Source organism: Protopterus annectens, chromosome 7.part0, assembly GCF_019279795.1.
Source record: "Protopterus annectens isolate FY-2018-M chromosome 7.part0, PAN1.0, whole genome shotgun sequence".
Lineage (NCBI taxonomy): Eukaryota > Metazoa > Chordata > Ceratodontiformes > Protopteridae > Protopterus > Protopterus annectens.
Window position 1 is genome coordinate 430,221,286 of NC_056739.1, and position 26,512 is coordinate 430,247,797.

Genomic DNA, 26,512 nt, shown 5'->3' on the forward strand with positions numbered 1-26,512 from the left:
TTGACTTGTTTAGTTGTGGTGGAAAAACAAAGGAAGTTTTTGCAAGTGTGCATGGGTATGCTGTGGGTGTATGCAGGTGTGGCCTGTATCTAGCAGTGATCAAATAAAATATATATGTAATACTTGATAAAAAGAAAATTCATACTTAATCTCCTAGTTATGTTTGTTGTTATTGCTCTGCTCTGGCTATGTTTCAAAGACAGAAACGGAATTTGCCACAAACTAAGGACTGCTGACCAAGTACATTTACTTCCCTATTGATTAAGATGGATTTTACTTCCTTTTCTGTTAAATTGTTTTTTAACCATCCTGTAGATTAATGGATTTCCCTTTTTTCTGTGTTTAACAGCAGTAGAAATGGGAATGATATACAACTTTATGTAGTTTGCCCAGTTTGCTGTGAGATTTGTAGTACTCGGCCTTGTTAAGTACTCTGGGTGCACAGTGGTAGAGATGGATTAACAGGAGTCTAAGTCATGCTTGAGCTTTCCAGACTTTGCAGTCTCAGAAAGTGAAATGCAAACAGTAATCTGAATCTCAGAACACAGAGTAAGACAGCATTAAACAGGGTCACAACAGCAGTAGAACTGTTTGGAAGAATGTTAAGATGACTTGGCTTCTGTGGGGTCATCTTTTGCTGCTAGTGCTGCTATATGACAACTGTTTTACCCACAATCCTTTTGTTTTCTTTTCAGAGGAAAAGTGCCCTGAAGATAAGAAAAATAACTATGTCATTCCGATTGTCATAGTGGTTGTTCTGGTCATCCTGATAATCATTGTGATCCTAGCGTATGTTATTGGTCGGAAGAGGAGTCACCAGGGTTATACACCTTTATAACGGGGGTGACCACTGTCTACAAAGGAACATCCTTCAGTCAAACGGGAGTGTGAGAGAGAGAGATAGTGTGTGTGCGTGTGTGCGTGTGTGTGTGTTTGCGTGTGTGCGTGTGTGTGTGTGTGTGTGTGTGTGTGTGTGTGTGTGTGTGTGTGTGTGTCTGTAGGTATGCATGTCTGGGGTGGAGGTGAGTGGAGAATGATGCAATTCCAGTGGTGTTGGCTACAAACAGATGCTTTTCTGCCAACATGACTGACACATTATTTTTAATGTGCATTAAATCTTTTGTTGCACAACAGTCACCAATGAATCCCAGATTTTTCATTTTTCTGTCATAATCTTTCATTTAAGAATGCCACTGACATTTGAAAAATGATATCCAAATGTCTTCCTGCAGGTTTTACACTTTTCACCTGTATTCAGCTTCAGTACGTCAACCAACAATACAAAAAGAGCCTTTATTTGCTTTTAAAATTCCTTCAGCAGTCAAGCATTTCAAGAGCCACAGTGGGTGTAGCCTAATAGTAAGAAACTGAATAACAGAATGAATGGTTTATAGTAACAAAAATATTTACCAATTTCAGTAATAAATGTGCATTATTAAATGTTTAGTAGTCCTGTTGCTAAAGCTAGACATATGTTTAAGCTGTTATAGAACCACAAGTGATAGCCAAAGAACCACACGCTACAGATCTCTGCATTACATTATTCGAAAGCTCTCCTATTAAGAGATGCCTGATCCTGGGGGCAAAGTCTCTACCCACACAACAATAAACCACAAACACTTCTTTGTCAAGCAAACTCACGGACTGTTAAAAAAAATTATCTCACAGAGGTTGCCACTTCTCTGGAATAGGCTATCAATTCATGTTAAGCAGAGCACCTTTATGACTCTGTTCAAAAGCAGCCTGAACGAATGGATGGGAAACTGCAAATTCCTGCCGGGAATAGCTCCCACATCCCTTTTGGACATGGGCAGTCATTACTAATAATAATTTTAGGCATTGACTAGACTTTTTCTTTTGAAGTATAATGGGTGTAATAGGCTAAGCTTAAAATGACCTTTGGGTCAATAGTCTAGTAACCTTCTATGTATCTATGAACCTATGAACATCAGGACTAATACACATTCCTGAGAACATCTGTTTTGTCAATAATACAGAGAACATGGCTAGAAGATAGGCAGGAAATTACTGTTAGATAGCTAGCTAGTAGAGAGCATGTGTTAATACAGACTGACATAGTATAGGATAGATGGCTCTTGATAGACTGATAAGCATATACTCTAATAGAGCTAACAAGCTGCTAAGACAGAACGACAGATAATTGATTTGGAAGAGGTATAAAGGCAGTTCAGCACTGAACAGGTGAGGAGAGTAGGTTTACAGGTAGAACATCCCCTTGTGCAGGTACGTTATATGGTTTCTAAAATGGTCAGACTAATTTCAGAAGCACTGACTACATGAAAGATGCTTCAGCAGTGAATGCAAAGTGTGTATTTTAGAATAGCAGGAATGTTCTGCAGTGCTATTCGCATTATAGACTCATGAAAAGTCAGCTACACTGTCTTATACTTATCTTGCTTTATGCTTGCAAAATGAAACATTCTTTCACTGTTCTAACTGTACTTAAATACTTCGCTCTGTATAACAGAGGGTTGCTACTGAAATTTCCATTTGGTTAATATTCAAAGCTCTTCAGTGTGGAATGAAATCTTGACTTAAGTGTTTGGCTTTACTTGTGATTCTTAAAACAAACATATCTAGTGTAAGACATTTTTTTTCTCTTTGTTCATAACTGCTTTATATTTCTTAACAAAACATTTTAATATCATGGCAACCTTCTTGTTTTTTTTTTTAATCCTGGCACTCACTGATGCTGGATTTGTGGATATATCTTATGTCCTTTTGGCACTGCTGATAGTGCAGTGGGTTTGACTGGTCCTCTGCTTGGGTGCATTAATACATCTTCCGTAGCAGAAAGGACAAACTAACTTCTAATTTTTTAATTACCAAGGCTGTTTCATCTATAATATTGTACCCATTTCTAAAAGTCACCCCTCAGAAACTACAAAGATAGGCTTTCAGAGTTATGCCTGCCTAGTAAAAGAATCACTCTTACTTAAGTTTGCAGTAACAAATGGTGTATGGCTTACAGCTGCATCAATGCAAGCAGTGTTTAGACAGAGCTTGCTTCTTACAACATAAGCTGCCTTCTTTTGAGTCCTTATTGAGAAAAATAAATTAGCAAAAAGGCAATTCACTGGGCAGTTCTTTATCAAACATAATTTATCAGATGTGTTAACAAGCTGATACCTGTGGTGCACAGATTGATTCCCCTTGGCCTCCATTTGTCAGCTATATAACTCAGAGCAACTCAGATGAGTCTGAGAAAAATCTATGTGAATCATTACTCTGCCTCCGTAAAAAAAAATAAAATGCTCACAAAGTACAAAGAAATAAAACAGACCCTTGTAACTCAGAAATAACATGTTAATATAGACATGAATTTGAATTTAGAGTAGGTCAGCCATTCTCATTACACACACACACACACACACACACACACACACACACACACACACACACACACACACACACACACATCCCAGTAAAAGGAACATTTCCTGATATCGACATTAGTGGTTTCTTTAGGGGAAACATAAAGACTAGCAAGGCAGAAAGTTTAATTTTGTAGCTATTTTTCCAGGGAAACATCTTCTGGTAGGAGACTGGATCCATGGAAGAAGACTAAAGCTGAATTCTAAGCAGAAAAATCCAAACAGAAAAGAATAAAAAGTAAAATATAAAAAATTAAAAAAAATCACATTTACCAAACATTGTTGATTTTAATAAGCAAATATTTATAAATTTTGCCTCTGAGGAAAAAAAATAGTTGATAGATTATGAAGATTGTGGCATGTCAGTAGAATTGTTAATGCAAAGTGAGTGATTTTATAAATAAAATAACAGAACCCTGAACACTTAAGAAGGTAATGATTGCAAAGTGAGACATCATGTAAACTTTAAATGTATTTTAAATATATGTGAGCTAAAAAATATTCCCCCACTCCCACATTGCAGCAGAACCCCCCCCCCCACATACATGCAGTAAAAAACATTCCAAAGCTAAGGTCTCACAATGTCAGAGAAAATAAAATGCTTGATTTTTTATGGAAAATATGGATTTCCTTTGTCCTTAGATTATAGAACCATGGAATTTTAATATTTAATAGTGGAAATGTGGTGGTTTTGCTGGAGCATTGCTCTTCTGCAAACATTTTAGAGCTGTAGCTTCTCAATTTTAATACATAACTTAAAGATTCTCATTCACTGCTACAACACTAACTTTGACTATTAGTTTTAGGATTGTAACATTTGGAGTTTGCAGACCTTGAGGTTTTTTTTTTTTTTACCACGGATCTTGAGAGGTACTTTTATCCAAAAATGAAAATAATTCTTTAATTGCCAGTTATCTGTCAGTGAGTTATTACAACATCAGTCTGTACTTATTCACTAGCAATCGATTCAGAACTGCAACTTCTCTTGTACAAAAAGACTATTAAAGCGTACTGAGCTGGTATATATAAGATATCTGTTTTGTAATCTGCCATTACATTTTGTTGTTCTTTTTTTGTAAGCTATATTTGCTTTTTGTACAAATTGTCACTAATAATCTACTTACTTTTCTTGTTTTATTAACAGTGCCACACTTGCATGCTTTTTTCTTTTTAATTTTTCACTTTGATGTTATATTACAAGCAGAAAAATGCCTGCTGCTAGGCCTACATTTCATAATTTTCTGAAACATATTTTGATCACTGTTTTTGTATGTTTGTTATTATTTGCATTGAATTGCTCTGCAGTTCTTCTAGATTGTGCCTGAATTCAGGCTCCCCTGAAATTACTATTAGCAAAGATAAATAAAATAATTGACATTTCTTTCATGTAGTTTTTGTATTTTGTACCATATTTAAGTATATTATCTGTATTAAATAACATGGCTGACATTTTTAACATCATCCATGTGGGGTATGGACTTTTTTTGTGACAAGATTATTAATAAAAATATAATTTTATCAAGAAAGTGGATATTTTCATATGGAATGGAATTCATTGGAATAATGTGTACCATTTTTTTCTTTGTATATGTGCATGTGTGTGTGTGTGTGTGTGTGTGTGTGTGTGCGCACGCACTCATGTATGTGTGTCTGTTTATGACAGTCAAACTTAACAGGTGTAACATGCTGTGACTTACATATATTACATCACAGAGACCTCCAAATGGAAGTCTGATTGAAATGTCATTGAGTCACATAGCATCACTCAGTCCTGGGAATGTGCATTGCTATAAGAAAGCGGTTGGAAACTATCGCCCAGTGCCAAATCCTCATGGCTTCCCGACACAGGGGGTAAGATCTGGAATCACTCAGTAGTGATTCACAATCAACGTATAAAAACACCAAAATATCTTCTTTGTAGGGGGCAGGCCCCCTTTTCACACTCCAGATTAAATACTCCAATATCACACTAAGTCAAGGAAAAGACAAATCCCAAAGATGTGGTGCACAACTTATGTTTTATTTTATAAAAAACAAAAATAGTTTTCTTGTTTATTGCAGCATGACAGATGGTTAGTATGTTCTAAATATATATCTATACCTATATCTATCTATATCTATCTATCTATATATATATATATATATATATATATATATATATATACTGTGATGGATATTGCTAAAGAGAGAATTTTTAAGGGACCCGGTTATCTAATATTTTAAGTAGATAAGCAACTAATACAAACTATGTGACTGATACACCTACCAGTACTTGTATATTTTTTCATGTTTTTTAAATATCTTCTTTGGACATTTTTCAGCTAAGATATCATTAATGATGAGAATTGGAACTGTTTTAGCCAACGTACCAGGGAAATATCCAATGTCACTGATTTATGCCCTATTGAGGTGCTCACTTAAAAAATTTGGTTGAGACAGGGTGTCTGTCTTCAAAATATAGTCATAGAGACAATCTGAAAGGTACAGATTCTTGTAAGCACTGTTCCTAGTGCAGATTTATTACTGAAGGATTTTCATTGTATCTTTAACATATGAATAGAACTTATTGAGTAAGCAGTCACTATTATCGTTTTATCAGTGATCTAGTTTACATTGCATCATGCTATTTATTAAAGTTTTTAAGGAAGAAAGGCCTCACAGAGACTTTTCATGAACATGTATATACTATCAAAAGTAAAAAAAAAAAAAAAAAGAAAACACTGTTTTTCTTTACTGAACATGACCTTGGTGACTGTGTAAGTGTTCTGGTATACCACAAATTATTATGTCATCTGCATCTGTAGTTACAAGCAAACAGCCCTCAGCATCAGTCAATTCATTATATTAAGGCCAGTCAAGAGACCTCTTTATTCTTCACCTGTTCTGATTGTTTTTCCCTAAGTATCATTAGTTTGAAAAGTTTCACATATATTTTTTATTTCAAAGTCAGTTATTGCACATACTGTTTTGTGCATTCATTAAAAAAATAAAGCATTTTATTCAAAATGTGCAAATAATCATGTGATACTCTGAATACATTTAACTGCCTGCTTTTTTCATTAACATGCTCTAATGAAGTCTAAAACAGCTGGGATGAAAGAGTTCAACATACTGAATTTATCAGGGACCGCCTTCTCGATTCTTAACCTTCTTGGCATGTATTTTCCTAATGTTACTGCATGTACCAAGATGGGCAGAAATGATCTTTAAGCCATGTTTCTACAGTGCTCAACATATAGAAATATTCTAGAAGAATCTAGGGCTCTGAGACTATGCACTTAATGAACTGCTTTTGATGTTAAGTAATCTGATTTTTAGATATTCAGTTTGATATATTACAGCAGAGATAGACATCTCAGTAGAAGTAGGGGGTTCAGGATTTAGGTGTTTGCCAACTGATGGGCATATTATGAGAGAAATGAGGTATACTTGATTTTGAGAAAAGCAAGGTAGAGATGGGTTAGTAATCTCTTCATTTGGTTACATGAGCATAAGTGGTATTTAATAATACTGTGATGACTGACCACTGGACCAGTAATTTATTTATTTTATTTTATTTTACATTTGTTAACCGGGGGTGTCTGACTGAGCCGAAAAGGCCCTTTTTCAGCAGAGGCCCGGGGAGAAAAGCTCCACAAAGAAAAATTACAGACACATTTAGTTATTTAGACATAATCAGTATACACAGAAATTACAGGAGACATGTTTTTACAGTGGTATGCGGCACAAACAGTTACAGTGGAGAGAACAATCAAAAAAGATATTAATTTTAAACATAAAGGTAAGTAATAGATTTGTGGTGTACAGCTGAACTTTGGAATGTAGGTAGAATACATACATAGTACACAGGTACAGTACATACATTGTAGATTAGCCAGTGTTTGTGAGTAAGATTGAAAAACTATTATCAATTGCTCTAGATTTAGTATGCATATGTTATACGCTTTCACTAGCCTGGGGAGCAATCATGGCACTGCCAACTTTGCTTAAGATGTTGCCTGATGAGGTCTTTAAAGGAGGCTTTGGATGATGTGTTTTGAATGCTAGTAGGGACAGAGTTCCATTTTTTAGTCACTGAACTACTATATAGTGCATCTCCAAAGCTATTGTAGCTGTTCATGACTTCTAGTAGTAGTTTGCTTGATGATCTAAGAGGCCTTTTGGCTGAGTGATGTTGTACTAGGTTTTTGAGGGCAGGACACTTATTGGGGAGGTAATAGATAGAATGACAGAGGCAGAGCTGATTGTAGGTTAGGAGGTTGGGCAGTTCAAGCCAGTGGAGCTGTCTCAAAGCAGTACAGTGATGAGTTCTATATGAGCAATTTGCAGCAAAACAGGCAATTCTGTTATAGCAAGCTTCCATTTTGCTTAGTTCAGTTTTGTTGAGATTAGTCAGAATGGGAGATGCATACAGTAGGGTGGATAGAAGTTGGGAGCGAGCAATGGCTGATCTTGTGTTGTTGGTAAGAAATGGTTTGATACGGTAGAGTGACCCCAGTTTGGCATGTACTTTTTTAATAGTTAAGTTCAGATGACTATCAAATTTTAGGTGGGAGTCTATGGTTATACCCAATAGCTTAGCCTGTGCCACTGGAGCAATTGGAGTAGCATTTGTGGAGTAGATAGTGAATTGACTGTTAGTGTTTTTGTTAGAACTGGTTATAATCATAAGCTGAGTTTTCTTTGGATTGAGGATAAGTTGGGCTTTGGTAAGGTAGTTTTCAATGTCAGAGAATGCTAGTTGAGTTGTTTGCAGGAGGGTGGGAATGTTTTGTGCAGCACAGATTAAGGTAGTGTCATCTGCATACTGAATTATAGATGCATGCTGTGTGGAGGTGTGGAGGTCATTTGTGAAGACTGTGAATAGTAGTGGTCCTAAGATAGAACCCTGTGGGACTCCTATAGTTATGGGCAGCTGAGGAGAGAGAGAATTTTCCCATTTCACAGCTTGGTACCTGTCAGTTAAGTAGCTTTGGAACCAGGTAAGAGTGGAATTAGATAGATGATATTGGTTTAGTTTGTTTAGCAGGATTTGGTGCGAGACTGTGTCAAATGCTTTGGACATATCCAAAAAGAGTTGACACTTGCAGGCCTTCATTTTGAGACGGTTTACTGTGTCTGTGAAGCAGAGGAGAGCTGTAGTGGTACTATGGGCAGGTCTGAAACCATGCTGAGTAGGTGACAGGATGTTGCAGTCTAGGAGATAGTTTAGCATCTGGGTATGGATGCATTTTTCTAGGATTTTGGCCAGGGGAGAGTAAAGCAATGGGTCTGTAGTTATTAAGTTCAGTGGAGGTCCCGCCTTTATGTATGGGTGTAACATAGGATATTTTCCAGAGTTTGGGCACATAGTTTTCAACAATTGATCTGTTTATGAGAGTGGAGACTGGGATAGCAATAGCATCTGCTGTAAGTTTCAAGAAATAGCTGGGGAGTAGGTCGGCTGCTGTTGATGAGGTTTTTAGTTTGGAGAGCATGCTTTTGATTGAAGTGGTGGAAACTGTTTTGAGGGTAAAGCTAGTATTAGTGTTATTTGTGTTGGGGGGATAGTGAGGAAGGAACTGTCCTGTGATACTAAGGATAGAATTGAGTTCACAAAGTGGGAGTTGAATTGTGTTTCAATGGGGACTTTTGTGTCAGGGTGGTTGGTTTGGGGTAGCCTTTTGGGTGGATTTTAGTAGCTGGTTTACATTTTGCCAAAATTTTGCGGGTTGTGTTGGTATTTAGTTTGTAATTTTGTGTAGTAGGATTTTTGTCCAGCCTAATGCATTTTTTGCAGTTGCGCAGTTCTTGGTACTTAGTTAGGGTTTGTGTTTCTTTGTTTTTTGATAGTAACGCCAGGCAGTGTCTCTGGACTTGAGGATTTGTTTGGTTTCTTTACTGAGCCATGGGTTTGTAGAGGTTCTAACCTTGATTTTGCAATGGAGCGACAGTGTCTAGGTGTTGTAGAAATGTTTTGTTGAAATATGCTACAGCCTGGTCAAGTGGGAGGGTTTTAGGGGGTCCAGTCACAGTTACACAGTAAAGTGTTGAGGACCTCAGGAGAGAATTTTTTGTGTTTCTAGTGGATATATAGTTAGTGGTTTTGCATATGCTTGTTCTACTACGTATAAAGTATATTATGTTGTGGTCACTAAAGGTGTCTGGGAGACTGCCTGTGTGAGGGTACAATGTGGGGTTGCTAGTTAGGACCCAGTCAAGGATGGATTCCCTTTTAGATTTTTATCACACCTAGTTGGAATTTGGACTAGCTGCTGGTAGCCATGGAGATTTATTAGATTACTTGGTGGTTCTGATATACAGGTGAACCAATCTAGGTTGAAGTCCCCCAGAATAAGGGTTTCTTGTGAGTATGTGGAAGAACACCAGGATAAGAAGTCTTCAAGGCTAGCAGGTGTATTACCAGGTGGAATATAGATCACAATTATGGTGATGACCTTTTTAGGGTGAAGTTGAAGTTGTGAGATAAGTATGTCCTAATTATTGGGGGAGGGGTAGGAGTTTGGTAATTGACGGACGGTTAAGTTGGACTTGTAGAGTAAGGCAGTTCCACCCCCTTTACGAAGTGGTCTGTCTTGTCTAATGATATTGTAGCCAGTAGGGAGAACTTCTGAGTTAGCTATGTTTTTATTTAGCCAGGTTTCTGTTAAAGCAACTATGTCTGGGGAGTAGTGTGCTATTGTGGCCTGGAGTTCGGGTATTTTATTTTTGATACTTCTAATATTAATATTTAGCATTAAAAGATGGTTGGTTTTGCTGCTGTTGTTGATTTGCCCAGGGATGAAGAAAGTTGGGGTGTTATGTTCTGACATTTGTGTTTGAGCAGTTTATGTTGGACAGGATGGATTTGGGCCTGGGTTGGGGTGGATATCCCCACTTATAGTGAGCCTGGAGTTAAAATGGTTATACAGATGTTGGAGTTTGGTGAGGAGTGTGAGAAAGTATTGTGTTTTTTTGGAGTAGGAATGAGAACATATGTGTTTAGTTCTGAATTGGTCCGTTATGTAGTTCTTGAATAAGTGTGGGCAGATATTATTATAATGTGTGGTGTCTGTGTATGAGAGTGCATAATGCAGTGTTGTGCTACTAAGTTTAGGGATATTGCTAGTGTGATAACTTGTGGTGTTGTAAAGAATTATGAGAAGAAAGACTAGATTTAGTTGTGTGATAGTCATGGTTATAACGCTTATGTTGTTTCTATGTGGGGGGGTCTGAATAGGAATTATAGGGTTGCACTATATGTGGATGGGGAAGTAATGTGGGTGATGCAAAAAATGCCTAGTGGGAATGAGAGTGATTGGGAGTATTTTGTGTGGAGCAAGTTGGTGAGGTTTAACGTGATATGACTTGAGCAGCTGTGATTGGTGGAGGTGATGTGAGGGTGAGCTGTGGGTGTGGCTATGATTACTATAAATGTAGAGGTAGTTGGGGCAGGAGGGAATAGGGGGCAGGGCAGGGGAGCGGAGAGAGCCCGAGCGTTAGCGAGGGCGAACGGAGCGGGGCAGAGCCAGAGCCAACCAAGGCAAGAGAAAAAAGTAAGTATTACTTTACAAATCTGAACACTTTTAAAACAAATTCCTGAGGTCTAATGGCTTACCGGCTAGCAGAATGTAATTGCTGAAAGCACTTGTGTCCTGATGGGAGACTAGAAATTTAAAGATGGCTCCATGCTCAGCAGGATTCTAATATAGACTTTGTATTGGGGGAGGGAGATAGCACAAGGGGTGTAAACTAGGTGGAATGCAAAGAAACCAGAGAGGCAATCAGTGGAAATCAGTGAAGGCCTCAGAGAGGGTAAGTAATAATTCAAACTACCTGTAAAGTGAAGCCTAATCTAATCAAGAAGCCTCACTCCTCACCAGTGAGGGATGTACATTGGGAGGATAGCAAGTACACACACACTATTTCCAGATGCAACTCTCTGCATCAAGTGCAATTTCCCGTAAGAATACACAGAGGCCACAGTCAGTCTGGGGCTGGTTTCTCCCTCCTTCTCCAGCTCCACAGTAAGTCTCCCCACTGGCACAGCTATAAAGTTGAGTCCTTAGCCAGGGTTCCAAGCCAAGTCCTCCAACACTCTCTCTGTCCAACCAGTGCTTCGTGTCCCTGCCCAAGTAGCTGAGTACACACACACACCCCTGGGAAAGGTTGGCACAGGTTTACTATCTATGCCCCTTTCTGCCCAGACTATAAGGTAGTTACCACTGCCATCAGAAAGTACAGTTTTGTACCTACCATAAATGTAGATGTTCGAGTGTTCACCCTGCTGCAGTCATCACACTTGGGTTATCCTGTCGTCAGGCGGTCCCGCAGTTGGCCGGAATTCCAAAGTCTTGGTCCGACATCGGTTGCTGTCGCCTCATCCCTGACGTCAGTGCGCCAGGGATATATATATTGCAACCAACGCCATTTTCTTCAGTTTTTCTTGCCCCAGATGTCAGGTGCCCCCAAAAGGGTGATCAGAATTAGAACCAAATGGTGTGAACACTGCACAAACACAAAATCCCTTCAGCTATAAGCAAATACATCAGTAAGGCATAGCAGAGATTTAGCCAGTAGATCAGAGGGGATGGAGGGAGGGTAACCTGGACTGCAGCAGGGTGAACACTCGAACATCTACATTTATGGTGGGTACAAAACTGTACTATGTTCATCGTGTTACCCTGCTGCAGTCATCACACTTGGGTTGAATCCCAAAGCTAAGGTAGGGGGGAGGTATCATAGAGGGTTAGTGGAGGCAATAAGGCTCTGCAGAACTGCAGTAGTGAAGCCCACCCTAAACTTAGAGTAAAGAGGTAAGTGATAGTGTTTGGTGAAGGTGTGTACAGAACTCCAAGTTGCAGCTTCTAAAATTTCCTTGGTAGGAACCCCCCTGAGAAAGGCTGTAGAGGTAGCTGTTGCCCTGGTAGAGTGGGATCTAATGGTAGCAGGAACTGGTTTCCCATGATGGGTATAACAGAACCGTATGCAATGACCTATCCATTTAGAAATGGTTTGCTTGGATATAGCCCTCCCTTGAGAAGCTGTAGCATAGGATACAAAGAGCTGGTCAGTTTTTCTGAAAGCCTTAGTTTTATCCAAGTAGTAACGAAGCTGCCTGTGAATGTCCAAGGAATGCAGGAGTCTCTCACCTTTGTTCTGTGGATTGGGGAAGAAGGTGGGTAGGTGGATGGTTTGATTTAAAGCTACACTAGAAACCACCTTAGGCATAAAGGAAGGATTAGTTCATAGAGAAACTCTGTCTTGATGAAAAATGAGGAAAGGTTCCACTGCCATTAGTGCCTGTAGTTCTGAGACTCTCCTAGCTGAAGTTATTGTCAGGAGCAGGGCAGTCTTCCAAGATAGGAACTGAAGGTCTGCAGAGAAAGCTGGTTCAAAGGGAGGTAGCATTAGTTTTTCCAGAACAAAGTTGAGGTCCCATGTTGGTGTAGGAGCTCTCCTAGGTGGTCTAATGTTTTTTGCCCCTCTGAGGAACTGCCTTAAAAGAGGATTTGAAAATAAAGGTGGATTCGTGTCGTAGTGAGCTGAAATAGCTGAAGCATGGATTTTAACCGAGGAAAAGGAAAGTCCTTTGTGCAACATCTCAGCTAAATACTGCAGAATGTGAGGCATGTGAGGCTGAGTTGTGTCTTGGCCTTTAGCTTGGTTCCAGGCACAAAACCTTTTCCATTTGTCCGAGTTAGACTTCCTGGTGCTTGGCCTCCTGGCTTCCAGAATAACATCCAGAACTGCCTCCTGGCTTCCAGAATAACATCCAGAACTGCTTGTGAAAGAGGACCTGGTTGGATGTTTAGTAGATTTGCCATGCAGCCAGATTTAAAGTTTTGAGCTGGCTGTGTAGAATCTGTTTGTTTTGTTGCATGAGCAAATGGGGTATTTGAGGCAATATCCATGGTGGGCTGTGAGCCATATTCTTCAATACCAGGTACCAGTGCTGGCATGGCCAGTCTGGGGCTATGAGAATCAGTCATGGTTTCTCCTTTTTGACCTTCAAAAGAACCTTTGTGAGGAGAGGTAATGGAGGAAAGGCATATGCTGTCAGGTTTTTCCAACTGAAGGAGATAGCATCCACTTTCCAAGCTTGATGGTGGAATGTCCTTGTACAAAATTTTGTCAGTTGATAGTTTTGAGGACTGGCAAACAGGTCTATGTTTGGACGACCCCATTTCTGAGTTATCATTGTAAATATTTGTGGGTCTAGTTTCCACTCGTGGGGATCTTTGATGTTTCTGCTTAGGTCGTCTGCCAATGTGTTCTTCTGTCCTGGCAGGAATTGAGCTTGTAACTGGACTTGGTAGGCCAGAGCTGTGTTCCATAAGATCATTGCTTGCCTGCAAAGAGGGTAGGAATGTGTGCCCCCTTGTTTGTTTATGTACCACATTACTGTGGTGTTCGTCTTTATTGCAAGCTGTCCTGGATGTAGTAGATCCCTGAAGGCTGTCAGAGCTTTCTGTATAGCTAGCATCTCTTTTTGATTTATGTGCAGTTTTCTTTGTTCTGCAGTCCATAGGCCTTGAATGCATTGTCCTGCCATGTGTGCCCCCCAGGCGTAGTCTGAAGCATCTGTTGTGATAGTTTGCCTGGTTGGGGGCAAGGTGAAAGGCTGACCCTTGTTGAGGTGACATGCCTGTGACCACCATAGAAATTCCTGTTGAAGGCAGGGAATGAGAGATATCATTGTGTCCAAGCTGTGGCTGTGTTGAGACCATACGCTTTTTAGGTACCACTGTAATTTCCTCATATGCAGTTTTGCAAATGGTATTATTAGTATGCAAGATGCCATGAAGCCCAAAGCCTGCAGAATTTTTCTTGCAGTTAATTGGGTCTTTGTTGCCATTGTCTTGAAATATTGAGTCAGTTGTAGTTGCTTGTCTGGTGTAAGATAAGCCTTCTGGGCCATTGTATCCAAGCTGGCACCCAGGAATGTCATTTTTTGTGAGGGTACTAGTTTTGACTTCTTTTCGTTTACTGTGTACCCCAGACAATTTAGTAGATGCTTCACAAAGGCCAGATGATGTAAGAGAATGTCTTTGTTTTCTGCTTGGATGAGGCAGTTGTCCAGGTATGGATATATTTGAATTCCTCTTTGTCTGCAGTATGCAATTACTGGTGCCAGGCATTTTGTGAAAACTCTGGACGCAGTAGATAAGCCAAAGGGCAGTGCAGAGAATTGATAATGGGTTGAACCTGCAATGAAACGGAGGTATCTTCTGCAACTTTGTCTGATAGGGACATGCAGGTATGCCTCCTTGAGGTCCAACGTTACTAGCCATGCTTCCTTGCCCAACATGGGAAGTAGCTGCTGTAGTGTTATTGAATTTGGGAACTTGTAAGTAAGTGTTTAGAATTGAAAGGTCCAGAATTGGTCTCCAAGCATTGTCCTTTCTGGGTACTAGAAAGAGCCTTGAGTAAAATCCTTGGCCTTGCTCTCGTGTAGGTACCAGTTGAATGGCTCTCATGTCCATGAGAGCTGTAATTTGCTTTTGTGCCTCTGCCCATTGATTTTGTGGCAGGTTTGGCATTCCTCTTTTCATTGGCAAGGTGTGAAAGTGGAATCTGTATCCTCATAAAATTATGTCTAGGACCCATTTGTCCTTTGTGACCATGTGCCAGTTGTCTGTAAAAAGTGCGAGTTTTCCCCCCAAGGGGGCTGTCAAGAGAGTATTGCTTGGCCAGATGAGGTGCAAGTCATTGAGTTTGCCTTCTGGTGGGTTGAGACCTGTCTTCTCCATTCTGTGTTGTAGTGCCCCATTGGCGAGGTTTATACTGGGCTTGTGGTTGTCCTCTGCCCCTTAGGTGCCTGTATTTACCCCTCTGTGGTCTGTCAGTAGCTGTAAAGGACCAATTTTTTGTTGGCCAGTTTCTGCTGAAGCGAGGGGGTTGTACTTGTAGGAAATCTTTGACTGTCTGCATTGATTTTGCCTTATCTTCCATTTTCTTTAAAACTTCTTCTGCTTTAACTCCAAAAAGAACATCCTGCTGTAAGGGAGCATCTAGTAGTTTTGCTTTAACATGATCAGGCAGAGTTTGTTCCTTTAACCAAGCATGCCTACGTATAACCGATCCAGTGACAGCTGCTCTGCAGGAGGCCTCCAAAGAATCAAACCCACATTGTAAGGTATGTTTGCCCACCTGTTCAGTGGCATGCAACAAATCATGTACTTCTTTCATTTCAGATTGTTGGGGGAGGGAGGTTATCCTTTGCTTTAACTGAGAGATTAGAAATTGCTGATACTTAAGCATATGAAATTGACAATTTAGTGCCCTCATAGCTAATGTGGCTGAGGTGTAAACCTTTTTCCCCCACCTGTCTAGTGCTCTGGAATCCCTCTCAGAAGGTACTGGGTTTTTAGCCATAGAAGCCTTAGCACCCTTGGGACCCTGGGAGATAGTCTCTGGGTCAGCTACTGGGCTTTTGTAAAGAAATTTGTGGGAATCAGGTACTCTGTAGTATCTGTCAGGCTTAGCCGGGGCAGGAGGAAGAGAGTCTGGGTTGAAACTGGATTCTAAATAGACATCATCCACAATGTCCAAAACAGGTGGGATGGCTAGAGGTCTGTGTTGGGGGAGTAAAAGAAACTCTCTGAGCCTTTTCTTGGAATCAGAGTAGTCCTGACCTTCCCAGTGAAAATGTTCTCTCATAGTGTGTAAAGTTTCCCCAAAAGAGTAGTCCTCAGGAGGAGAAGCTGAGGGAATAGAGTCCTCAGCATCAGAATCTTCATAAGGAGAAAAGGAATAGTCTTGGTCCTCAGAGGAATCCGAATAAATGGACAGTTGCTCAGAGGAAGCAGAATCTTCCTCTTGTCTAGGCCTTTTGTCAGGAGGGGGCTGTGAACCCCTGATAAGAGAAATCAAATCTTCAGCCATTTTGAGCATCTGTTTCTTAGGCATAGGGCCTTGAACAAGAGACTGAAGTGCAGTCTTTTTAGATTTAGAAGCAGTCTTCGACTTAGAAAACGTTTTAATGGTGAGAGTCATTGGTCTGAAAACGCCTTCAGAAACCGATGGAGTTTCTGTAGCACCGATGTCTTTAGAAGCTAAGTCGTCAGAAGGGCCTGAAGTAAAAGGCTGCGTCGGCCTAGTACATTCCGTCAAAATATCCGTATTGGTCTCGGGTTCCAGATCTGCGGTAGTCAGGGGCTGCGTCGGAGCCACACTGAGAACCGGAGAACCGGAGACTGGATCAACCGAGGCCTCGGAATCTCTCTTAGGCCTGGGCTGTCGGTCCTTATCCCTGCGTTTTTTGTGCACACCAGTAGTCGGTAGCTCCGATGGCATGTTGTAGATAAATTTTCTACCAAAATAGTGTCATGCGAAATCAAATCGTCTTTTAATAGTACGCTTATTAAACCTAGCACAAAACCGACAAGAAGTGACGTCGTGATCAGGGCCTAGGCAAGGTACGCAGTAAGAATGAAAATCCTTATGAGGTATTTGCTTCCCACAAGAAATGCAATTGTTAACTTTTTCTGACATCGGTCTGAGGCAAGAAAAGTTTCCCCAATGGGGTACTTAGCTTTATAGAAGACTTCAGTCTGAAATTCGAATTCGACAATCTCAGGAGTCGGCCGACCGGCACTTGCAAACTGCTTCTGCTTCGGGCACCACGCGGCAAGAAAGACTGAAGAAAATGGCGTCGGTTGCAATATATATACCCCTGGCGCACTGACATCAGGGATGAGGCGACAGCAACCGACGCTGGACCAAGACTGGAATTCCAGCCGACTGCGGGACCACCTGACGACAGGATAACCCAAGTGTGATGACTGCAGCAGGGTAACATGATGAACATCCCCTTATCAGCTACTTTAAGACCCTTAACAAAGGCTGTCCAATCTTACTGTGCAATATTAATATTAACACAAATGGTAATATGACCAAGAGCTAGGCTATTAGGAGTGGCCCACACAGTGTCACCAAATAAACATGCAGGTACTCTCAAAACTTAAATATCTCTACACAGATCAGCCACAATGAAAGGTTTAAATATATTTAATAATAAATAATAAAAGAACAAGACAATACTAAATATATGTTCACAGTGACATCAGAGTTCAAAACCACAGGAAATATTTAAAATAACATTGCAGTACAGGCTCAAACAAATAAAGAAAATATCTAAACTAAACTTCACTATATTCCTGACTGTATCTAAGAGAATTATACTGTTCCCTAGAAACTTACTTCATTAGAGCAAGCCAGATAAGGTGAATTAATCTTCTTGTTGTTGTCAGGTCCAAGACAGAATGCAGAATGCCCTGCCTCACTAAGAGACTTTTCAAATTAATATCTCAAATATTACTGCTGGGATAGGTTGCAGAATGACATCAGTTCTTGTCATCTCACTCTAGTTGCCAGGCAAAACCCCCAATGCTGGAAACTGGCAGTATTTAGCATCTACCTGTGAAATACATAGACCTCAGATCTTTGGCAGATGCTGGAAGTCATAAAACAATTGCATTCCTTCATGCTTTCAAGACTAGTAATTCACCCTAAAGACAATACAGAAATGTTATCACCACAGACTCCATGTATCTAGCTGCACTGGAAACTGAAAGATACCATCCTTTATCGCGTAGTCTATAAAGTAATTTAATTTTAGATATTTTCTTAAAATTTGCTGGACTGAAGTTAACCTCCTGTATTCCAGTTTTCACTGTTAAAATATATGCATTTAAATAGTTACAATAGTGCTTGTACATTTCTTTTCTCTTCCAGCAGGGCAACCTGTGGTTACATTTCAAAAACAAACATCTCCTTCACAAATACAATTTGATTTTGATACTATTTAAGGAATAAGTATGCAAGTAAGTTTAAGTTTTGATGTTGAAGATCGGGGATGTACTTTGAAATTATGTAATGGATGAACTTACTTCCTATACTTGGTAGAATATTTAGCAATGCACAGTATGCCAGAATTATAAAGGTCTGTTAGACGTAGTGAGGTAAGGATTATAATATAGTAGGGAAGAAATGCTGATGCCCTATTTTCCTTTTTTTTTTTTTTTTTTGTAATGATGTATGCCTGACTAGGAATTAAATCACAAACATATTACAATAACATGGACTTAAATGTTTCTAGAAGAAGGCATTGGAAAAAGTAGCTTCTTTATGATACTAATACTGTAGGGAAGCCCTTTGGAGGTAAGGAAGAAAAAATTATTAGTTTTAAGTTGTAAATGAAAATATGAGGTAAGAGACAGTTTGTAGCCAGTAGTTAAAAGATAGAACATCTTTGCTGAGACGAAGTGGCAGATATTGCATTAACTAATGAATACAAGAATCTGATGACAACTGATGGAACAGAGATACGCTGTGAAGAATTGTAGTGAAAGATGAAAGAACTTACTTATATGACATGCTTACTTAAAAGGAGAATAAAAATTCTAGTACTGTGGGATAAAAGGAATAATAAAATACTGTCTGCCACTTAATACAAGAAGTGAAAGGATATCATTAGATGGAGAAGAGGGAAAAAATCACCTGCAGGTATGCAATAATTAATAAGTAGGAGTAAAGGGATATGAGAATGATATGAAAATAGGTGAGGACAAGACTAAGCTGTCGGTAGTTTCATCTGGAGATACGAAGATAAATGATAGTGTAATTGAGTTGTGTTAAGTAGTGAGAACTAGTGAATGTGACACATAAGGAAAGGTAAGGTGGTGGGCTGCTGAGACTAATTTAAGGGAAATGGAAGAGTGGAATGTTATAGTTAATGCATTGTTTATGAAGAGAAGGATGTTAACATATATTGTGAGAGGAGGTGGTGTTTGGAGGTCCAAAGAGTAATAAGTGTCAGTTTGTTGTTACTGAAATGGAAGGACAGGAAGTGATGTATGTACAGAGTAAGTTGGTGAGACAGAATATAGGTATAGGAAGGTATAAATGTAATTATATTAAGGTGAATTAAATGGAGACAGGGTGGGGAGTGAAGCCCAGAGGAGTCAAATTCCCACCAGTGTACATTTTAAGCTTCACAATAACATTCTGAAAAGTAAGGATTACTTGGAAAATAATGCATGAAACATTTGTCACTGGTATAACAGGCACTGCTGGCCCTGTATAAATTTTATTGTCGCTATTTTTAAAATTTATAATAAACATAGACACAAAATATTGTTTTCCTTTTAGAGTACTTATGAAAAAAAGAAGTTATGTCTTACCATAATGTTCCATCTGTGTTGTAGATCTTTGTTCATTCATTACTATTAGGACTTCGGTTCCATCCTTGGAACCGATACGGCTGTTTCCAAGCTCACTCCAGCCAAAAACTCTCAGCTAAGACCTACCCATAATACCCCTCTCCTAGTTACTCCAGATTGAGTTTGCCCACCCCTATATAATAGACGTAGTAATAGAAAAATAGTAAAAGGTTCTGTCTGAGCAAATACCCTAACCAGGAGTTCCTAAAGTCCACCAGAAGTCCAGGCAGGGGGAAGGAGGGCGGGAAGTAATGAATGAACAAAGATCTACAACACAGATGGAATGTTATGGTATGACATAACTTCTTTACCTAATGTTGTAAATCTTTGTTCATTAATTACTTTTAGGACCGAGTCCTCAGCTACTTGAGTCCTGGGTGGCCCTAAGGAAGGATATTCCTGAGCACCATAGAACCAAAAGATGCTCGTCCCCTGGAGGCCAAATCCAATTTGTAATGACAGATAAAGGTATGAGGTCTTGCCCATGTGGCTGCTGCACAGATATCATCCATAGAGGCTCTGGAATGAAATGCTACAGAAGTAACCATAGATCTGGTAGAATGAGCCTTTATTCTGGAAGGTAAAGGTAGCTTATTCTGTTGGCAGATAAAGGTAATGACGTTTCTAAGCCAGGAGGATAAAGTTACTTTGGAAACAGGTTTACGCAATCTGGGTCCTGCAAAGGCCACAAACAATTGGCCTGTTTTCCTGAAAGATTTAGTCCTGTCCAAATAACAATGAAGTTGCCGATGCACATCAAGGGTGTGCAAAAGGTACTCCCCTCTATTAGAATGCAGAGGGAAGAAAACCAGCAGGTCAATAGATTTGTTGATGGAAAAAAACAGAAATGACCTTGGGCAAGAAAGAAGGGTCAGTACGAAGGGACACCCTATCCGTGTGGAAGATCAAGTAAGGTCTCTTGACACTCAAGGCCTGCAGCTCAGATACTCTTCTTGCTGAAGTAAGTGCTACTAGAAGTAAGGTTTGCCATGACAAAAATTGTAAATCACATGAACCAAAGGGCTCAAAAGGAGGACCTGTGAGAGATTGAAGTACCAAAGTCAAGTCCCAGGGTTCTAAGGGAGACTTGACCGGAGGTTTAACATGTAATACTCCTTTCAAAAATGTCTTCCATAGGCGGTGTGACATAATCAAAGAATTATCAAGTCCATTATGAAAATTGGCGATAGCTGCTAAATGTACATTGATCGTCGATGTTGAGGCTCCTGCATGTAAAAGAGTAGTCAGGTATTGTAGGATCTTTTAAATAGGCATAGAGAAAGGGTCTATGTTCTGATCTTGATCTTTGGCCCAAATAGAAAACCTAGTCCATTTACTAGAATAAACTTTCCTGGTGGAAGGTTTGTGTGAAGCCACAAGAATTTCATGAACAAGAAATGGGATATTAGGCAGCCTGGCAATCATTGGAAGTGGAGGAACCAAGCTGTGAGCTTGAGACTGTGGAGGTTTGGATGAATCAGTTCCTGAGGATGAGACAACAGGTTTTGGGAATGATCCAGGATCCACGGACTGTGAATCAGATGAGGCCATAGAAACTGGAACCAGACTTGATGGGGCCATTAGGGGCAATGAGGATCACTTTGCTTCTCAACCTCTGAGCTTTCTGGATAAATTTTGGAATGAGGGGAAACAGAGGAAAGGCATACAGAAGACCCAGGGGCCAATCGTACATTAGAGCATCCCTCGGGGGTTCCCCCTGAGGGGGGATCAGGGCAAAGTAGTTTCTGCATTTGTAGTTTAGGGGGAAAGCAAACAGATTGCAGCAAGGCTTGCCCCAGCATTGGAAGATCCAATCCACTGTTACAGGGTTGAGGGACTACTCGTGAGGCATCAGGATGTTCCTGTTCAGATTGTCCACAATAATGTTGAAACTCCAGGGAATGTGTGTTGCTATAAGAATGCGGTTGGAAGCTATCACCCAGTGCCAAATCCTCATGGCTTCCCGACACAGGGGGTAAGACCTGGTTCTGCCTTGCTTGTTGATATACCAGATGACTGACATGTTGTCTGACTGAATTGCAATGGTCCCAGAGGGTAGGGATGCATGGAACGCTTGCAACGCTAAGAGAACTGCCCTCAGTTCCAGGACATTTATGTGCAAATTGGCCTCCATGGGGGACCAGGTGCCTTGGACCATCTTTCCTTGGAAATGCCCCCCCACCCTAATATGGAAGCGTCTGTGGTCACCAAGGCCATGGGTTGGGGAAGACAGAACGGTCAACACCAAAGATTCGTTTGTGGCTTCATCCACCATAGCATTTCTTCCTTGCAATGGTTTCTAAGATGTATCATGTGGTCGTGTTGGTGAGTAAGAAACAACCATTGTGCAGAAAGGAGCCACTGCAGGATTCTGATGTGCAGCCTCCCCAGTGGTACTAATGTAATGGCAGCAGCCATGGAGACTAAGAGTTGCAGTACAAGACATGCTGGTACATAGGTCTGAGGAAGAAGGTCTTGGATTTGGTGTCTTATTTTTGAAAGCCTGTGAGGGGGGAGAGAAGCTAGACAGGATGTTGTGTCGAAGACCACTCCAAGAAATTCCAGTGTCTTCATTGGGGAGATTTGAGATTTGTCCTTGTTGATCATAATCCCCAAGCGGAAAGCAAGACCTTGATTGTAAGAGAGGTTGTGGACAAGGAGATTCCTGGTCAGAGCAGTAAGGAGCCAATCATCTAGATACAGAAACACCTGGAATCCTTGTAGTCAAAGATGAGCTACCACAACTATCATACATTTGGTGAACACTCGGGGGGGCTGTCGAGAGACCGAATGGCAGTGCCCTGAACTGGTAGTGGTTGGCTCCCAGCTGGAAGCAGAGAAACCTCCGGGAGCAGTGATCCATCTTTATGTGGTAGTACGCATCCTGGAGGTCTATAGACCATATCCAGTTGTCCCTTCCTAGGAAGGGAAGAATGGACTGTACCGTGACCATCTGGAATTTTTGAGACTTGACAAATTTGTTCAATAGGCTGAGATCCAGGATTGGCCTCCAGTCCCCTGTCTTTTTTGACACTAAAAAGAACCTCGAGTAAAACCTGGATCCTGTCTGGTCTGGTGGGACTGGCTGGATGACTCTTTTTCTTAGCAGCTTTTCTATTTCTAAGACTGCTAATTCCCTCTGATTGGGTGGTACATCGGGGATTCATTTGATGGGTCTGGGAATTAAATCGAATGGTATTTGGTAGCCTTTGGATAGTATTCTCTGCACCCAACCATCGGTAGTAATAAGATGCCAGGCTGGTAGGTGTAGAGAAAAATGACCCCCGACTGCTTCTAGAGGAAAGGATTCGGGCCGCTGCTCAGGAGTGCTGATAGAGTCTGCCGAAGAAAGAATCTCTAGCACCCTGGTTACATGGACCCCCTCTACCCCGAAAGGGGCGTCTTCCATATGAGTTGCCCCCTCTGCCCTGGGGGGATTGTTCACCATGAGTGTCACAAAAAGATCCTTGGGATTTCCTGAACCACATTTTTCCTCCCTTCTGTTTCCTGGAGTAGGACCTCTGGGGGTTGGAAAAGCATATGCTCACAGCAGACAAGGTCTTTCTGTCTTTATCACTACGTGCAAGTGTGTCTCATACTTTGAGTCCAAAAAGTGTGGATTCATCGACAGGTGCATTGACGAAGGAAGATTTAAAGGGGTCTATGAAGTCACACAACCGCATCCAAGCATTACGTGTTATGAAAATGCTTGATGCAGCAGCTCGAGCTGTCCCCTTGGTGGTGTGAGATATCAAACGCATCGAGGAGTTCGAGATGGATTCAAGGGTAGCTAGTTGTGAGGCGAAAGTGTCATGCACCTCATCAGGCAGTAACCCCACCAAAGAGGAAGACATTTTAGAAATTAGGTCTCTTTGGAGGCGAGTAAAGTGTGCCAGATAGTTCAGCGACCGAATGGCGAAGGTCACTGAAGCATAGGTCTGCTTCCCTAGTTTGTCCATAGTCCAGGACTTCCTGTATGGAGGATGGACAGTGGAACTATCTTCTGCCAATTCCCTCTTGGTGGCCTCCGCCACGACCATAGAATTAATCGTCAACTGCTTGGACCAATGGGGCTGTTCTTCAGGTGTAGATAAAATTTTGTCTGGCCTCCAGGGACAGGTTCTACATTGTCCAGGGCCTTCGAGGCATGCTGCACAATGAGCTTAACAAGGTAATCTGCCGGTGGGGTCACCCAGAAAGTAGATGGCTGGGCACGGAAGGCCTGCAAGAACACTGATTCCTCTTAAGAAGGGTTAGAGGACTTCCAGTCTACCTGCTGCTTGAGGATTTCGAGAATGTCTCCGAATGAGATGTCATCTGGGGAGACCATGGGAACCCTTCCCCCTCATCACAATTAGTGTCTTCGGTGATAGATTCCTCCGGGGAATCAAGGTGCTTCCTTTTGCACCATTTCTTCCAGGGTGGGTCCCCAGTGGGATCTTCTGAGGAGGACTCCGAAGGGGTTCCCTTCAAAGGGGGGGTCTTGCAACTTTTGTGCCCGGGGTCCCGAAATAGAGGGTTGGGAGAGGTGCATGCTGGGGGGGGTTCTGATACTGATGTCATTGGTGCTGACTGTGAGCTTGTAGGGTCAAGGACCCTCTCCATCACCTAGACAGCAGGCCCACCCGAGGAGGGATGGGAGGCTGGAGCCAGGAAGGACAACCTCGGAACCAGGGTTACACCCTGCCCTGAAGAGCCCATCTCCAGGTGAGGAGCTCTAAGAGGACTGAAAGCCTTTGGAGCTATGGATATAGATGGCACGAGCGAGAAAATAGGCGCCAGGCTAGGTACCAAGGTGCAGGTGGTGCGGGTGGTCCAAGCACTGCTTCAGGAGAGCATCAGCTCCACTGGAGCTGATGCAACAAGAGTGGTTGGTGCTGACAGGTACTTGGTACTGAGATCTCTGGGATCTGGGTAGAGGCTGGAGGAGGATAAACAGGGGAAGGTGTAGTAAAAGATTCCAAGCCAAAGAGGCATGGAAGGTCTAGCTGGAATGAGTAATCCCCTAGCTGCCAGAAGCTGGTCCACAAGCCGCACTAGATCTAATTCAGAAAAACTCCTAGTGGATCTAAAGGAGGCTGCTGAAGGAGAATCAGGTCTTTCTAGAAAGGGGCTAAACCTCTGCCCCCCAAAAAAGGGTCGTAAGTTGGGGAGTATCTTGTCCTTGGCAGATATTTGAGTTTTGGAGCTGATGGAGCTGAAGAAACTGTCAGCACTGTGGCTGGGGATGGTGCCGAAGCAGGTACAGTCATCAGAGTCAATGTCGGATCCAAGGACGGCACCGGTCAGTGGTGCCGAGGTTGGAACTGAACTAGGGGTGAAAATCATGTATGGCACCGAGGGAAAAGATACAGAGCCTGGTGCCGAGGAGATCAGCGCTGGGGGCGCCGGCGAAGCACTGAGCCGACTCGGTTCCATAACTGACAGAGATGCAGGAACCGAGTGACTCTGTTTTTCCTTATGTTTTTTGGTCTTTGGAGGGGGTGAGACCTCCGACCCAGATAGAGCCTCCAAAAAAGGTGTCTTGATTAAACCTTTTAAAATAAGTTTATTTTTACGTTCTGCTAGTGTACGATTACTAAAACTAGCACAAATGTCACAGTCAACTTTACTATGATCCACACCCAAACAGGAGACACAATGAGCATGTGCATCCCAGTTAGGCATCTTATGCCCACACTTTTCACACTGTTTAAACCCCAACTTAGTTTTGTCTGACATAGTAAGGCAACAAGGCTATCCTATAAAAAAAAAAAAAACAAAATAAGGGGAAGAAAAAAGTGAGAGAATACCAACGATGGTATTTAAAAAATACCACAAGTGGTAAGGATGGGGCTGTCAAAGGCGGGAGAGAGGGACAGTACCAATAATGGTAGAAATTAAATTACCAAGGTAAAGGGTAGGGAATAGAATTAGGTAATGGGAGACAGTGAGAAAAGTCTAAATTGACTGAAAAATAAAAAATTTTGAAGAGAATATCTTAAAAATGACAAATTTTCGACAGCTTTGAGAGAGATGGCTAGCACGTCTGACTAGGAATGCAGCAAAAGAAATCTGGACTGGAGTAACTAGGAGAGGGGCATTATGGGTAGGTCTTCGCTGAGAGTTTTTGACTGGCGTGAGCTTGGAAACGGCCATATCGGTTCCGAGGATGGAACTGAAGTCCTAATAGTAATTAATGAACAAAGATTTACAACATCAGATAAGTGGTTATTCAGTGTTGCTTTGACATGCTTTACCATATTTTCCTATATAGTTAGCACTTTACTTTACCTACAGCAAACTTGAATGACTTTTGAAGTTTAAATTCACTTCAGAAAGTAATTTTCTCTGGCAAACTTCATTGTGAATACATCTCAGGAATCCAGCTTTAATGGCTAAATGTAAAATCAAATCATCTACACAGTTCACAGCATATTGCCTCAGTTCAGCAACGTATTACATTACTGCCTCACTGGGACTCTGAAACAAGGAAAATTAAATTTTATCAGTGATTTAGATATAGAATATCTTTTTAATAATTTCTTGTGCTTGTATAATTTTTAACCTTGATTTCTGTGACTGAATCGGGTTCTGATGTAATCTGTATGTGGTTGCACCTAAAAAAACAACATGACCATGCTTTTTTTTTTCTCAAAGGGAATGCCATTCACCATAACATTTGTTAATTTCTATACATCTATAGACGTTGACTCTACTATTGGTTTAAATTCTTCAATTCTTCCCAACTAGGCCATCACAAATCATGTGAATATTTTTCCCTTTGCATATAGCAGACTTTGAAGGAATTCACCCACAGATGAAGAACATAGCTTCTAGCCATTTTATTACTGAGTGCATTAGAGGACTGTGCAGTCTGTTTATATACAGAACATGGGCTCACTTATGTGGAGCTTGTGTCCACAGCTCAGT

The 26,512-nt window shown here is 41.1% G+C and overlaps 1 protein-coding gene across 1 annotated transcript in view; it reads left to right on the forward strand.

The window, feature by feature from the left end:
* CD68 (CD68 molecule) overlaps positions 1-4,776 on the forward strand; it is a 183,994-nt gene extending 179,218 nt beyond the window's left edge. Inside the window, exon 7 of the mRNA XM_044077011.1 lies at positions 696-4,776. Within this exon, the coding sequence (XP_043932946.1) occupies positions 696-838 (143 nt within the window). The 3' untranslated portion in view covers positions 839-4,776. The remainder of the gene's footprint in view (positions 1-695) is intronic.
* Positions 4,777-26,512: the final 21,736 nt, after the last annotated feature.